Source organism: Camellia sinensis, chromosome 5 (assembly GCF_055761805.1).
Source record: "Camellia sinensis isolate YWXY chromosome 5, ASM5576180v1, whole genome shotgun sequence".
Classification (NCBI taxonomy): Eukaryota; Viridiplantae; Streptophyta; class Magnoliopsida; order Ericales; family Theaceae; genus Camellia; species Camellia sinensis.
The window spans coordinates 150984497-151000387 of NC_138965.1; the positions used below are offsets into that span (position 1 = coordinate 150984497).

The window sequence follows — 15891 nt, forward strand, 5'->3', positions numbered from 1 at the left end:
CAAAGTGACTTCGCGATAGATGTGTTTTAACTGGAGCACGAAGGCTCACTCAAAATTACTTGTTGAAGCTATGAAACTGTTTTGTGGTTTGGGACTGACCGTCCATTTTTGTGTAATCAAGGACTATTCTTGAAAATATGTATGCCATTAGGGTACTTTACTTCTGTATTCCTTTACTCTCTAAACTGTTATTATTTATGGTTGTATGTTAATAATCAATGATGGATATTTCACTTAGAATGGTACAATGATAAAGAAATTATTTTGAATAAAAGCCTTCGTTCTTTAATGGATTTAATTATAAAATGAATAATAAATTTTGGAGCGTTACACTTAATGTCTCTCTCTCTCTTTTTTTAATATATTATAAATCACAACTTATGATAGGGGACTCAAACCCCTAACCTTATAGAAAAAGTGCAACCATTTTGATAACTTGAATTTTTATGACATTCAATTTATCATTTATCTTTATGAGCTTTTTAATGTGAATTTTTTTACTTTTTTTAATCAAAAGTCTCACTACAAAAAATTAAGGTTTTAGAAACTAAAATTTAGGAATAAAATTATTTTTTAGGGACCAAATAATTTTGTTGCGAAAAGTGTTGTCATTATATTTTTAGTAACAAAAATTAGACATTAGTGATAAATTATTATCTTTTTGGGACCAAATTTTTTGTCTCAAAAAATAAACCATTTTTAGACCAAATTATTTTGTCCCTAAAAGTCTATTTATTAGTGACATTTTCAAATTTTCGTCGCTAAATGCCTTATTTTTGACTTTTTGAGACGACCTTTTAGAGACTATCCTCGTGACAATGAAAATTGGTTCCTAAATATCTTTTGCAACAAAATTTTCACTTTTAGAGACCAAAATATTTGGTCTCCAAAATTCTTATATGTTGTAGTGTCTAAACTAAAGTTGAAATTCAAAGTCATATAAAAAAGATATTCAAATTAAAAAGTCATTATAAGTTGGATATATCATAAGTAAAAGTCTAAAATCTTATGAATTTTTTTATTAAAAAAAAAAAAATTGGAGAATCAAAAAGGGTAAGGGGTGTTCGAGAAGGGACTAGGCGGATGGTGTTAGGGTGGGAAGAGGACAGAAGGACTCTCAAGTGGTAGTGGGCTGGGTATTCAGAGGTTGCTAAGAGCATCAATCAAGGTGGGCTGGGTATTAGAAGAATTAGGGATGTGAATGTGTGTTTACTTCTCAAGTGGTGGTGAAGGTTTGCCTATGAACATAATTCATTATAGAAGAGGGTTATATGTAACAAGTACAGATTTCCAGAAGGAAATTGGCTTCCATCTCTGACCCCAGGAATCAATTTCTCCAAACTTTGGAGTGACATTGTAGCAACAGTTGAACAAAAGGACTCTCTCCTGCAGTACAATGTTAATAACCTACAATTCAAAGTGGGCAATGGTTGTAGAATCAGTTTCTGGCATGACAGATGGTGTGCAAATATTTGCCTTAAAGATGACTTCCAAAGGCTATTCAGATTGTCCAATGATAAGGAGGGATCACTTAAGGACTTTGTGGATCTCTCAAACTCCTTTGGGAACTGGTTACTCAATTTTAGAAGGCTCCTATTTAAATGGGAAAATGAGGAGCTACACAGACTCATTGGCACCTTAACAGTAGCACCTGAATTGAATCTAGAGGTCCAAGATAGTGTAGTGTGGTTAGTAGCAAAGCCAGACTAGTCTCTTGTTTCTGTTCTTTACAATCATACCAATCTTAATTTGGGTAGTAATGTTCGCATCAGTAAAATGGTGTGGATCAAATATCTCCCACCCAAAGTGCAATTCTTTGGTTGGCTCGCATGGAAACATAAGGTCAAAACACTAGTGTTCTTGCAACGGATTGGTATTTTGGATAGAATTGTATCCACTATGTGCATCTTCTATAAAACTCAGCAAGAAACAATTGAACATGTACTACTATTTTACCCTATGGTGTGGAGGATATGATCTGGTCTGTTGCAGTGGTGGGGGGCTATTTAAGTGGTACCAAGATCCATCGAAGGCCTGCTACAATGGTGGGCAAGGCATTGCTACAATAAAGAGGAAATGAGAATTTGGCGTGCCATACCACTTGTCACGACCCAAACCCACCCTTATGGGTTTAGCGTCGTAACTGGCCAATAATCATTGGATTACCAAAGGCCTCTTAACATAATAATATATAATTAGGGGCTACGGAAGCAAATACATAAAATATACATAGTTCATCGAGCTGTAAAGACACACATGGGACATATAATCTTAAACTTTTATAAATATACGAGTGACGTCAAAAGATACAGTATTTATACGTCACTTCATGAACATATAAACAGAAAAACTTGTTTATAGGGCAAAAGAAACAACATCTTTTACATTCATAATAACACAGCCACTAGACTTGACTTGATCTGAAACCTCATCGGGAGGCACAAAGGTTGGCTGACAAAAACTGAGACGCCAGGTCCTCAACTTTGAGCCTGGTCACGTGCCTGATCACCTATATACATAATATAAATAGTGAGCGGGAGCCCAGTGAATAATAACAGAGTAAAAGGGTTAAATGAATGATGTCCCATAATCAATTCAGAAATCAGAGTTCATATCGAAACAGATTCACATCAAATTATTGTGTAGAGCATATACAGAAACCAAAGTTCATGCTTAATTTTACATGGCTTATCAATTAGCGTCAACAAATCATTTACAAAGCATCTTAGATCATACTTGTCAGTTGCATAGAGGAACCTCCAGCCGGGTACGGATAACTTGTCAGTTCCATAAAGGAACCTCTGGATTGGGAACGGATAACTTGTCAGTTCCATGAGGAACCTCCAGTCGGGTACAGATAACTTGTCAGTTCCATAAGAAACCTCCAGTCCAAGTACAAATAGCATACTTGAATCATAGCATAAATACCACAAACATCTGTCAGAGTTGGACAATCATTCATAATATAAAACATGGCATTTCACAGAACAGATCTTATTCTATATACAGAAAATAATTTAACTTGAACATAGGTTTACTAAGTTATTACTCACAGATAATAGATGGCTCCAAGTAAACGAACAGAGTAGGCAATTCAGATATCTTGTAGCACATGACCTACACAAATATAGAACGAATACGTACTGAATTACACACCCGGAATCATTAACTTGGTTCTTTATTGTTTCGGTGTGTTTCTACTTCTTTATCCTCATTATGATGTCTTAATCTTGGCCTAGGAATGCCTAGGATGCAATGAGGATGTAAAAATGCATTTGAAAACACTTAACAAAAATTGTTGAAAACAGAATCCTCGCTCGAACGTAACTTTCTACGCTCGAGCGATCATGCAAAACGTGAGTGATCGCTCTAGCACAAGATCTGTCACTCGAGCAGTTTGCAAACTTTTGCAAAAGTGCTGGTTGCTTGATTTTTCCGCTCGATGCTCGCTCGACGCTCACTCGAGCGTGAGAGACATGCCCTCGCTCGAGCGCAACTTTTGTCACTCGAGTGGTCTACAAAACATAAGAACTTCTGGGAGTATGCATTTTATGCTCGAGCGTAGGAGCAGAATTCTGGAATTTCCAGATTTGCTCCCAAGCTCAAAACTCAAATTCAAAGCCATTAAACTCAACCTTTGGGCCCCCAAACTTAAGAAAACATGTCCAACCTTGGAAAACACAAAAAATTGAAGATCATTTCATGAAATCAAGGCTTAAAAGCATCTCAATTGTGCAAAATACAACTTGAAATGTAAGAACATGATGTGAACATGTCATGCATGTGTTTATTTGAGTTCATAGCTTTCAAACACATGATCAAATGAGACATTTTACTTAAAAACATGGTGAGTCCTTAAACTTCAACCAAAATATGAACATGCATGGGACAAATTCTTAGACAACATACTTTAAATGCAATGTAATGCACGTGCAAGTATGTACTCTTCTCTTCTACTTCATTAAGTTTAGTTCTTGCTCAACTCACTTAATTCCTTTGAATGCATATGATAAGTACCCTAATTACACAACTAAAGACTTGATTTCTTACCTTAGGCTCTCAAGTCCTTGAATTCTAGTGAGTTCTTGTTCAATTTCTTCAATTCTTCTTAATTCTCTAGCAAATTCCTTACTGAAGACTTCTCCTTGGTCTCTCACTCTCTCTACACGTTTGTGTGTGCGTGTGAGCTCAAGATGTCTTGGAGTGGAAGAAAAGAATGAGTGGGAGGACTTAAGAAGCCTTATATAGGCTTGCCTAATGATAGTTAATTAAGACTAATCAAATAAGCCATTAAATTAATATAATTTAATCGTTCTGAATCGAATTTTAATTAAAACTACTATAAAATTTTAAAAATTCTAATTAACACAAAAATCAAGTCAATTGCTGAATTGGATGCCAATAAGGCCTTCAATTTGCAAACCGAAACGAAAACATGAACATGTCTTTCTACGTTAAACAAATACAAACACACATAAGGCAACATATAATGCAAAATCTCTCTTTAATTACTTATTAGGCATAATTAAGAATGAATTAATGTTAATCATGGGTTGGGGTTGTTACACCACTGGTGGCTCTTTGGTCCATATGGAAGCATATAGAAACAAGTGCCTTTTTGAAGGTTCTTAACATAAGATGCTGGAGCTGCAGGAGCTTATAGTCACTAGGCTTGCTATTTGGTTAAAGGCCACATCCAAGGAGTCTCAATTCTCGATTTATGATTTCCCTTATAACTTCTCACAAATTAGGTACTGTATAGGTGGTGGTCTGGTTTAGGGTGTTTGCTATTGTCTTCCGGTGAGAAGTGTCTTACAGTTGATAATTGTATTGGCTAATGTTTTGTGGGGTGTTTGGAGTTGGAAACTTTCTAACTCTTATGCACATGATTAGCCTTGCTTTGGGTGCTAACCTTGTTGGGATGCATGGCTAAGATAATGATGCTCCTCCCTCCCGAGCTTTGTATCTTTTATTATTTAATATGTTTCCTTTTCCTTGCCGCTCAAAAAAAAAAAAAAAAAAAAAAAAAAAAAAAGTGGGAAGAGGACAGACAAATGGGGTGGCGCAAAGAAGGGGTAGGGTGTGGTATTTGTAGGGTTGCAGTTTTGTAGCGAGTGTGAGCAAGGGTAGAATTGGCAAGGAGAGTTTGTAAAGGGTGGGATGGCGGTTGTATATGTGGAAATGGGTGGTGCCTAGATGGGGAAGAGAGATAAGTAGGTGTGAAGAGAAATTTTTAATGGTAATTTGCTTTATGAGGCTCCGTTTGGCAAGAGCTAAACGGGGCTTTTTTTGCTATTTTAGCCACAAAAAACAAAATATCACATCCAACCCATAATCATTACATTATTCTCTCACAAAAAAAAACAAAAAAGCTAAAAAGCCAAAAAAGTCCTTCCCAAACCAAACTTTTTAGCCCAGGCTAAAATAGTCAAAAAGTCAAAAAGCCAACCCACTTCCCAAACGGAGGCTGAGTAACATTGTAATATTTTTTTGTGTTTTTTAAATAATGGCTGTAATAATATGATAAAAGTGAGGTGTAAATAGAAGTTCTCAAGTTTTAACAGATTAACAGGAATAAATAGATTTACGAAAGAAAAATGTCAACAAAATAAATTTTAATTTTTTTTTATACTTTTCGTACAAACTAATGTGACATGGAATGATAAAACTTTACAATGGGAAATGGGACTCAGTTTATTAATGTGATTATTAGTGTTATATTATTCCTTTGTAAAAATAATAAAAATAGAATTACTTGTGAAGCATAACTCTTCATGAAATCGATCTCAAATAGTTGGACTTAATGAAGTTGAATCAATACTATACATATGATAAGTTGATAGGGACATTCATCTATCACACAAAAGATAGAGACAGAGTGGGTTTATAGCTCAAAGGATTAGAACACGTGGCTACGAACTACGGTCTCATAAATTGCACTTCTTTCATATTTAAATAGAAAATGTTTGCGACAATGGGCCATCTTTCGATAATCCGAATTGTTCATTTAGTAAGACTTTTCATGTATACCATGCAGGGAAAAAATTAGGTCGATATGATAATTGTAATATTTGTATTTTATAATGTTTGTCTCTCAAAATGGACAATTCATTTTAAAAATAAACCATATTTTTTTTATTATTATTTTAAAATCAAATGTGATAAAATGAAAAGTCTACTATTATTAGATCGATATGATAATTGTAATATTTTTATTTTATAATGTTTGTCTCTCAAAATGGACAATTCATTTTAAAAATAAACCATCTTTTTTATTTTTTTTTTAAAATCAAATGTGATAAAATGAAAAGTCTACTGTTATCACACCAGCTTATTTTTTTCTATGCAATAATATGCGTGGTATATATGTATAATATAGGCAAATGAGTTTGTAAAGCTTGTTCAATTGTGCTCACAATGATGGTTCATGTGAACTGCAGGTTCTATCTTCTTATCTTAAAATTCTGATAGGGTTTGATTTCTCTTAAGTTGGCTATCTCAAAGAATTTAGTAGGCTCATTTGTGACCGATTTCGATAATCTAAACTGTTCATTTTTTAAGACTCAATGAGTGAATATATTCATACAAAAAAAACAAAATGATCGCATATCAATAGTTATATGTTTGAATTCAATTTGTATTACAAAAAATGAATATCTATTATTGAAATTATATTTATCATCTAGTCATGTTGATCTTTTATATGAATATTCTAGCCAACTAGTCATAAAGAGTAACGATTCTGTTTACCAAAATTTGTCCCAAAATGGGCCTAACCAAACCTAAACGCTCTCTTAAATTGAGATGACAACTTTAGAGAAACCAAATCCATTGGGATTTATACGCCTACTATAATTCGTTTGGGAATTGACTTTTTTTAGACTTTTTGATCTTTTTACAAAAAGATGTGTCAAAAAATAGAAAGAATGGGTTGACTTTTCTGAAAATGCCATTCACATAATGTAGATAACTAATATTTTCTAAAGTAATTCATAATTGAAGAGGCTCTCTGGTGGTAACAGATAAAAGAGGTCAAGAGCACTAAGACATAAAATTTAACCCCAATTTTATCAGCTCCTTTGAAGTTGGAGGAAGGCCACAATTCCATACAAGGTGCTGAACAAGAGCACTCCCCAAACAATTCCATGGTTTCTATGATGCATCATGTGGAATGATTGCATATTTGTAATGGAGAGGTTCTATTACATCATCTACCGGTAAGTGTAATCATCTTATTTAATTTAAATTAATTACAAATTTACATTCCTATTTCATAATCATTAAATATGTAATGGAGAGGATCAAAGTCCGCTATATAATAATATGATATAATTATAAAATAAAAAACAATGCTTATTGACAAATAAGTATATCATATATTGTGAATTGAAGGCTCAAAGAGAGAAGAATTGGTTAAAGCAATACAAGAAATGGAGCTATCCTCAAGAAAGCAGCAGTTGGTACTAGTATGCATACACTGGTGTAAAATCCCCAAAAAAATAAAAAATAAAAAATAGAGGTTAAGGAAGAAGAAATTACATGTTTTAAAGATGTTTGAGAATACACTGATACTTCTCAGAACATCAAGAAGGCAATAATGACTTCCTGCTACTATTTCTCATGCCTCGGAACTTGAGTGGACTCCATACTAACTGTTTCTTTTGTAGCGCAATAACCGTCGGATGCTTTGGCTTCCATGACCCTGCCTGTGTTGGAGGACTTCCTCTAAATTTACTGCTCCTAGGAGCAATTGGTGTTGCCATCACCGCTGATTCCTTCAACCGTGACAATGGAGTTTCCACTCTTGATGCACGCCATACCCTTTGTGGATCCCACACAAATGATTGTCTACCCACCATACGATCAGTCCTTAATCGAGCATTGGATGAGCTGTTAAGTGGAGTTCTCATAATATTTGAGTTTGACTCAGGATGGAGTGTTGCAATAGAGGCACGTCTTTTAGGCTGAAAGACCTGATTTGTTGCAACCGGAGGAGGCCTAACAGCATAAGAACCCCGTCTTGCTTTCAGGAGTGTCTTTGTCTTGGTTGCTGTCGTCATCATTTTCGACACGTTTTCTTTGTTATTTGGGTAAATAGAAGTCGAAGTCTTGGTCATGCGAGGTGGGACAGGAGAACGTGGGGGCAAGAAATTGGAGATTCCTCGCAGAGGTAGCCTCAATTTTGAAGGAAACATTGGTGGCTTTTTCTCTGCTATAGTCGTCATATGTGGTTGATTTAGACATGATAAGGCTGGAGACTGAGCAGAAACAGAAGCCAAAGCTCTAGTTTCCTGTTTTAGTCTGGTCTTCCTCTCCTCTGCTAATTGGCTCTCAAGTTCTCTATTCTGTTGAGCAATTTAATGAAGAACAGATGAGCTTGCAATTGCAAATGCCCAATGGGCAAGGGAGTGAACATGTTAGACATTTTTAAGTGAATTGATCAACATCTGAAAAGACCCCTTTATTTTGAGCCACAAAAACAAAAAACAAAAAGCAAAAACAACAACAAAAAATCCGTTTCCTTTTGTTGTATTGTAGCATCATCTAGAAATAGCTCTAAAACAGAAACCAGCACTCCGTTTGTTTCGGGAGGCAGAAAGTATTTTCTGGAAAACATTTGTGACCTTGAAACTAATGTGCTAGTGTTATTAGTGGTGGTGGTGACAGGATGGTTGGGTGGTGATAGTGGCATTGGTAGAGGTGGTGATGGAGGCGGGGTGGCGGTGGTGACAATGTGGCAGTGTTGGTAAAAAAAAGTTTTTTCATCTTTTCAAAAGTGAATTTTTTTCCCCCTAGATGAGCTTTGTTTTCCATTAACCATCCGTTGACTTTCATTTTCCACCCACACATACGGAAGGTAGATGAATTGTGAAACTCATTACCTTGTCTTGAAAATTTCTGCAGATGTGTTCTCTGGCAGCAAGTCGTAATTGCAATGACTGCAAACTATCTCTCAATTTCTTGATTTCCTTCTCATCATGCTTGGCCTTTTCTGCCTGTTTGTAAATAATGAAAATCATTAGCGGCAGCAACTTTTGACCTCAAAAGAATAGTAGTTATTGGGAGATAAGTTATTGATCTCTCTCTGCATACCAGTTGCTTATACTTGAAAAGCTCTGTGAGGTCTGCCTGTTTGCGAGCAGGTCCATGCTCAATTCCTCGGACACGACTAGCAAAATTAAGTGAGCAGAGGGTTTCTCCCAAATCTACAGCACTTGGGCTAATCTGGACAAACATCAGGGTCTTACAATCTCCTCCTGCATTTCATGTCTTTGTAAGTTTTACTCACTGGGAAAGGAAGGCAGTAGATAAAAATCACCGAGTTTCCATTGCAGAAATTTCCCGTTTGGATTGGGTGATTTGGAAAGAAAAGAGAAGAGAAATGAATTTCTCTTGGTTCATATCATCTATGTGGATTACTAAAGAGGGGACAAATTGAGTGAAACAAGAAGAAATGGAGAGAAACCAGTTTCTCTTAAGACTCTCATTTTGAATCTCTCCAAATATGGAGAGATTGGGAGAGAAAAGAAACCGGCAGAGACAGATTTCTTTTCTTTTTCTTATGTAGTTTAAACAAACAAGATAGAAGAGAAATCACTATCTTTTTTGTCATTCTCTCTCTCTCTCTATCTCTCTCTCTCTCTCTCTCTCTCTCTCCTAACTAGAGTAATCATTTATTTTCTTTTCTTTTCTCTCCTAGTTCCCAAAGAGAGTCTAATTAGATTGGAATCCTATGCAATTAATTTCCCAATTACTCATGTATTCTCTCATCATGATGCGTATAGAATATTCCTCTCAAATAAATAAATAAATAAAAGTACTAGAAACAACAAAGAACCTCACCTAGAGAGCTCTGCAACATATGAGTGAGCTTGGAATTCCTGGTTTGACGATGAGGTTAGAACCAGTAAGTAGAGTGTAAAGGAAGTAAATGCACGAGAGAGAGAGAGAGAGAGAGAGAGAGAGACCTGTATGGAATATGCGCAGTCTTAGATGCAAGAGCAGAGATAACATCCCCAAGTGCTGAGAGGGATTTATTTATGAACTGCGATTCTTTCAACCTTTCACCTTCAACTTCAATCCTGCCCATGCGCTCACTTCCAGCCAAGTCCACCAGCCAAAGGTGGCTCTTTGTTTTTTGCCCATTTATTAAACTCTCACCATTAACAGTCACACGTAACAAGCTACAAAAGATGAATTTTTGGTCATTAGAACAATGAAAGAGATACAATATTGTATTTACTCTGACAAAAAGAACTCACGGAAACTGAGTAGGTATATACATGACAGGTAATAATGATTCATTTTCTGATTTGTTTCAATTGTTTCAAATTTTAATTTAATATAAGGTGGATTAGACCCAGACAATGAATTGAAGACATTTTAAAAGGAATTCACAGCTACCAGTGAGAACGGCTGCTAAATTCATTAGCATTAGTAGATCCGACAGATCTGGCTTGACTTCCAGACTTAAGCAGTTCCCACACTTCATCTGTACCATAAACATGAGCTTCAACAAGTCCTGGGACTTCTTGAGTTCCATCAGCAGCTTGTTTTATCTCCAACCTTCATTTCCATAAACAGAAAACAGTCAAATCTCTTCATGATGTAAATCTGGACTGATGACCCACTGGAATAAATGATAACTAAGATAAAAATAAAGAGTTAGAACGCATTTCTCTTCGTTAAAAGTATATACAGTAAAGCACTATAAAAGGATTATTTAACTGTGATATGCCTGTCTAGAGCTATGATGACATTGGAGAGGGCAAAGCTGCTGATTTAGACACAATTCTAAAACATATTGAGGAGAGAATCATCACAGTAAACAAGCCATTCAGTTTGGCCACAACAGCTGGTATCAAAGTAACTCATTTTTTAGAAAGTAGTTCTATATTTGTTTTCACATTGGGAACAAAGGGAACATGAGAGGAAATTAACCCAACATGGAAATATTCAAAGGCACGACATTTTTGTATTGACGAAAAAACAAAAATAAAATTTATTGCTGTATTGATGGAAACAATAGATTGGAAGGATGAGGCACAATAATTGCTTTGAGAAAGAGCTTCCTCATAATCATCAATCTCAAAATTCGCACAATGAACCTTTGTTCAATAACTCTATTCTAAAACCATGGAGCTAAGTTAAAAGAGCAATTGGAAATTACTTACTATAAGTTCAATCTATCAAGTAAAACTTGGAAAGTAGGCAGTTTTTGTCCCAGTTAATACTGATGTTAGGTTATATGTTAGTAAAATATGGGATATAAAAAACTACTTGAACTGATGCTCTATCAATGATTTTTTATGCACCATCAACTGGGACTTGAAACAATATTCTTGCCAGAAAGAATGTCATGAGGATGTGTCCGAACGAAGTGAAATTATGTATTCAAACTAAAATCTGCTTTCTGCTAGTATTTCTTATTTTAAAAATAATATTTTTGTAAGCATCTAAAATTTTAAATAAGTTATGATTTTTCTCTTGCCAATTAAGAGGCCTTTTTACGGTGCCAATAGTAGTGTTTCAGCTTTAAATTTTTGTATACATTAATCAATGCAATAAATCATTTACAGTTGCCTATGGTAACCAAAAATTGAGTTATTCTTAAGTTCTTTACAAGTTATAAATATGAATAACGATGACTGATAATGGAAGAAACCAATCTAACAAAGATTCAAAAGGCTGAAGCAGAAGAGAACTTACTTTTTACTAGACTGGTTGGAGTTTTCTATCAAGAGGTCTCTTATCTTCTCATTGTAAACCTCCAACATGCTTACAAACAGTTCATATCTCATAAAACCACTCCTTTCATTGGAAATCCTGAATAAATCCTCCAGTGTCCGGTAATTAACTCCCCTATTTTCAGGGGTTCCTTCCATAGTAAATGTTTTTCCAGTTCCAGTTTGTCCATAGGCAAATATACAAACATTGTATCCATCCAACACTGAAGTCACTATTGGTGAAGTTAGAATGAAAACAGCCTCTGCATAACAACCAAAGGATTAAAACCTTAAAATAGTACAAAATCTGTTAAATAAATTCATTCATTTGTAAGAAGCAAATTACCAATTGTGACTTTTCAAGTTACCTTGATTGTCATCAGGCCTAAATACATGATCAAACTTGAATTGCTTTCTCGAAGAATCAGAGCAAATAATCTGCAACTCATTTTCCTGAGATGAATCAAAATCAACTACAGAAGTAGACCCATTTGCAATTTCATCTTGGCTTAATGGTCTGCACCTGCAGAAGACCCTGATATTCCCTTTAAGCTCAATCACTTCATTATAGAGCCGCTTCCGTTCAGAGCACTCTTCAAGGTACTTCTTCTTCACAAGTTCACACTCTTCGTGGTATTTTTTCTTCAAATGTTCATGTTCAGTACCTAATGCGAAACAAAACAGACAATAAACTAATTAGGGTTGGGTTGAAGAAGTGGAAGAAGAAGAATAAAATTCATTTATTGGCAAAAGGAATATACTGAGGTCCTGAAGAGCACTGAAAACTTCAGAGCCAGGAAAAGAATTGGCAGTGATGCCGTTCACTTCGTTGCATAAAGCTGCATGCTCCTTCTTTAAATTCTGAAACAAAAAATAAAAATTAGAGACAACTACAAGAAATTTATAACCAAATATGTCATTGAAATCAATGTTTAAGAGTATAAATTTCAAGATTTACCTGAACTTGGTTGCTCAATTGTTCAAATTTCTGCAAAATTGGAAGAGTCTGCACTTCATCAGAACACATTTCTTGGGCTCCATGTCCATCTGAAACATCGCTATCGTCCACCAAAGCTGTATTTTCCCCAACTTGCTCTGAAATAATATGAAAGATCCTTCAGATCAATCCCCAATATAAAAAGAAAAAAAAAAAAAAGAAAAAAAGAAAAGAAAATCAAAATATGTAATGCTCCATTGGTTTCTGAGAAATTGTTGGAGAACAGAGAAACATTTCAATTCATATCTCAAAACAAAAAATAAAAAATATTTGGTATAAAGAAGAAAATTAATCCACCCAATTGAGCATAACTACCACTATTTGCTTTAAGTAGTCAAGAAAACATAAGATTCATAATTATCTTTTCTTTTCTCTTCTTTTCTTTTCCAGTATTTCTCAGCAACCAAACAGAGCATATTAGAGGGAAAAAATAAAGATTTTTTTTTTAAAAAAAAGAAAAGGTTTTGATCTCAATTGAAAGCGAGAAACATGAATTCACAATTTTCTTGAACATTAAAGACAAGAAATCAACGAAGAACGAACCTGTGTCGCAAATTGCAGTTTCTAGGGTTCGATCTGAAGACAAATCAAGAAACTTCAGGTCAATTCTCACTTCAATTTTCTGAAACAAAACAGAGTTGAAAGGGAATGAAGAAGAAACATACGAACCTGACTCACAAATCGAAGAAGGCTTGTTGTAATCGAAAACAATGTGATTGCAATTGTGTGAGAGGGTTTGGTCTGCAAGAAAACAACACACATATATTAATCAATTTACATGAAGAATAGAATAGCCAATATGTATGTATATGTGAGAGAAAGATTGAATACCATCCATGACTTTCGCTTAATTTGCTTCAGAAATCAATACAGTGAAGACTAGAAGGTTGAATTTAGAGAGAGAGACAGAGAGAGTGATGAAGACGATGATGGACTTCAAAGAGAGAGAGAGATAGTACTGGTTGATCTTTGATACTTTTAACGGTCGGGAAAAGGTCGATCTTTCAAATGTTGTTTTTTGGTAAAATTACACTCACCTCCCCTTAACTTTGAGAAAAATACAATTAATCCTCCTACAATTTTGACATAATTATGGTAATTAGGCTAAGGCTAAGTTTGGAACCTTCCATATTAATTAAAATGTCAAAAGATCAAAGGTTAAAGAGTCAAATAACTATACCAAAAAATTAAAAGATTTCATTTCTTCTATACTTTTTATACGATTTCTTCATAAAATGTTAAAAAAATATTCTAAACATACTAATCTTCTCATATTTAATCAAAATTCAAAAAATTATTAAAATAACCTATTTATAAAAAAACCCTAAATTATTCTTAACATACTAATCTTTTTCATCTCATATTTAACCAAAAATAAAAAACTTATTAAAATAATCTATTTATAAAACAACCCTAAGGCAATTGAAACTAATGGAGGTGGTAAGTAAAAACTAAAATTAACAAAAATAAATATATATTTTAGTAAATGACATGACAATATTTTATTTAATAATTTATGACTAACAAAATACTGATAAAAAATGATCTAATAATTATATGAATTATAACTTTAAAAAAAACCAATGTAAATTGTGTATGGAGGTTGTTTCCAAAGGGCTTTTATTTAGGGGAGCGTTACGTACGACAGGTGAATGGAGCCCGGAAGGGAAAGGATCCAACAGATTTGTATTGCAATCACCGCTTAAGTTTCTTCTTTTAAAAACCTGGCTTTTAATTTGGATTTTATAGGGAGTAGAAAAAGGAAAAGAAAAAGAAAAAAAAAAGTTGGACTTTATAACTATAGAACTAAAGTTTTAACATAAATAAATATATAAAGAGATTTTTTTTGATAAATCTTATTTAGAAGTGTTTTAACCTAAGAAATTTATGAATAAATTTTTTAACTCATTTAGTCTTATGTATGTATAGTTTTATTCCATAAAGTCTTTTTTCTTAATTTACACTATTTTCTTGGACACTTATACCCTTATATTTAATTTTTATACCCTTATAAATATTTTTTGAATGGTTAGCAATTTTGTGATGTGAACATTCATATTTTAAAATTCACATTGGTAAGAATGTAAAATTGGCCCGTAAGTAGCCCGAAACCGGCCCGCGAGCCGGGGCGAGCCCGGCCCGTTGACAATGTGAATATTCACATTGGTATGTTAACATTCACATTAATAGGAGTGTAAAATTGGTCCGCGTCCCGTGGCGACGCGAAACCAGCCGGCGGCCCGGGGCGGGCTCGGTCCGACCCGTTAACAATGTGAATATTTACATTGACATGTTAACATTCACATTGATAAGAATATAAAATTGGTCCGCGGCCCATGGGCGGCCAAAAGCCCACCCGCGGCCCGGAGCGGGCCTGACCCGGCCTGTTGACAATGTGAATATTCACATTGACATGTTAACATTCACATTGATAGGAGTGTAAAATTAGCCCGCCCCTCGTGGCTGCCCGAAACCCGCCTAAGGCCCGTGAGCGGCCTGGGGCGGGCCCGACCCAGCCTGTTAACAATGTGAATACTCACATTGACATGTTAACATTCACATTGATAAGAGTATAAAATTGGCCAGCGACCCAGAGCGGGCTTGATCCCACCCGTTGACAATGTGAATATTCACATTGACATGTTAACATTCACATTGATAAGAGTGTAAAATTGGCCCGCAGCCCGTGGGCGGCCCGAAGCTTGACCGCAGCCCGAGGCGGGCTTGGCCCGACTCATGACATTGTGAATATTCACATTGATATGTTAACATTAATATTGATAGGAGTGTAAAATTTGCCCGCTACTCGAAACTTGCCCGCGGCCCGGGGTAGGCCCGGCCCAGCCCGTTGACAATGTGAATATTCACATTGACATATTAACATGTACATTGATAGGAATGTAGAATTGGCATGCGGCCCGTGGGCTGCCCGAAGCCTGCCCACGGCAAGCTCGTTTGGGTCCTGGCCCGAGCCGGTGGGTCGAGCCGATGGGAGGCCTAGCCTCAGGCTTAGGCGGGCCTGGCCATTTTTTTTAATTCTTTTTAATTTTTTCTATCAAAATTTTATTATTTTCCACAAAAAAAGACACTAGGCCTCGGCGCGGGTCCGGCTTCAAAGTGATGGCCAAGGCCCGAGCCTAAGGTCTCGGACTAGGCTCGAGCCCAGGC

General features: G+C 35.4%; 1 protein-coding gene across 1 annotated transcript; it reads right to left on the reverse strand.

Moving 5' to 3' along the window:
• Positions 1–7356: 7356 nt before the first annotated feature.
• LOC114318360 (kinesin-like protein KIN-14S) lies at positions 7357–15124 on the reverse strand. The gene is made up of 13 exons (XM_028265225.2): positions 13555–15124; positions 13393–13464; positions 13267–13299; positions 12685–12821; positions 12488–12587; positions 12095–12391; positions 11710–11989; positions 10405–10566; positions 9969–10184; positions 9844–9881; positions 9094–9257; positions 8883–8996; positions 7357–8345 (listed from the first exon to the last, which is right to left on the reverse strand). Exons 1-13 carry the CDS (start codon positions 13559–13561, stop codon positions 7584–7586), a joined length of 2382 nt encoding a protein of 793 aa, XP_028121026.2. The 5' UTR covers positions 13562–15124; the 3' UTR covers positions 7357–7583.
• Positions 15125–15891: the final 767 nt, after the last annotated feature.

What these genes read in the sequence shown, in the direction of transcription:
- LOC114318360 (XM_028265225.2), bottom strand. An exon ending in TTTAGCAGCCGTTCTCACTG is followed by an intron (nt 10,185 to 10,404) that starts GTAGCTGTGAAT and finishes CATCTTTTGTAG; the next exon opens with CTTGTTACGTGTGACTGTTA. An exon ending in GCAGAAATTTTCAAGACAAG is followed by an intron (nt 8,346 to 8,882) that starts GTAATGAGTTTC and finishes ATTGCTCAACAG; the next exon opens with AATAGAGAACTTGAGAGCCA.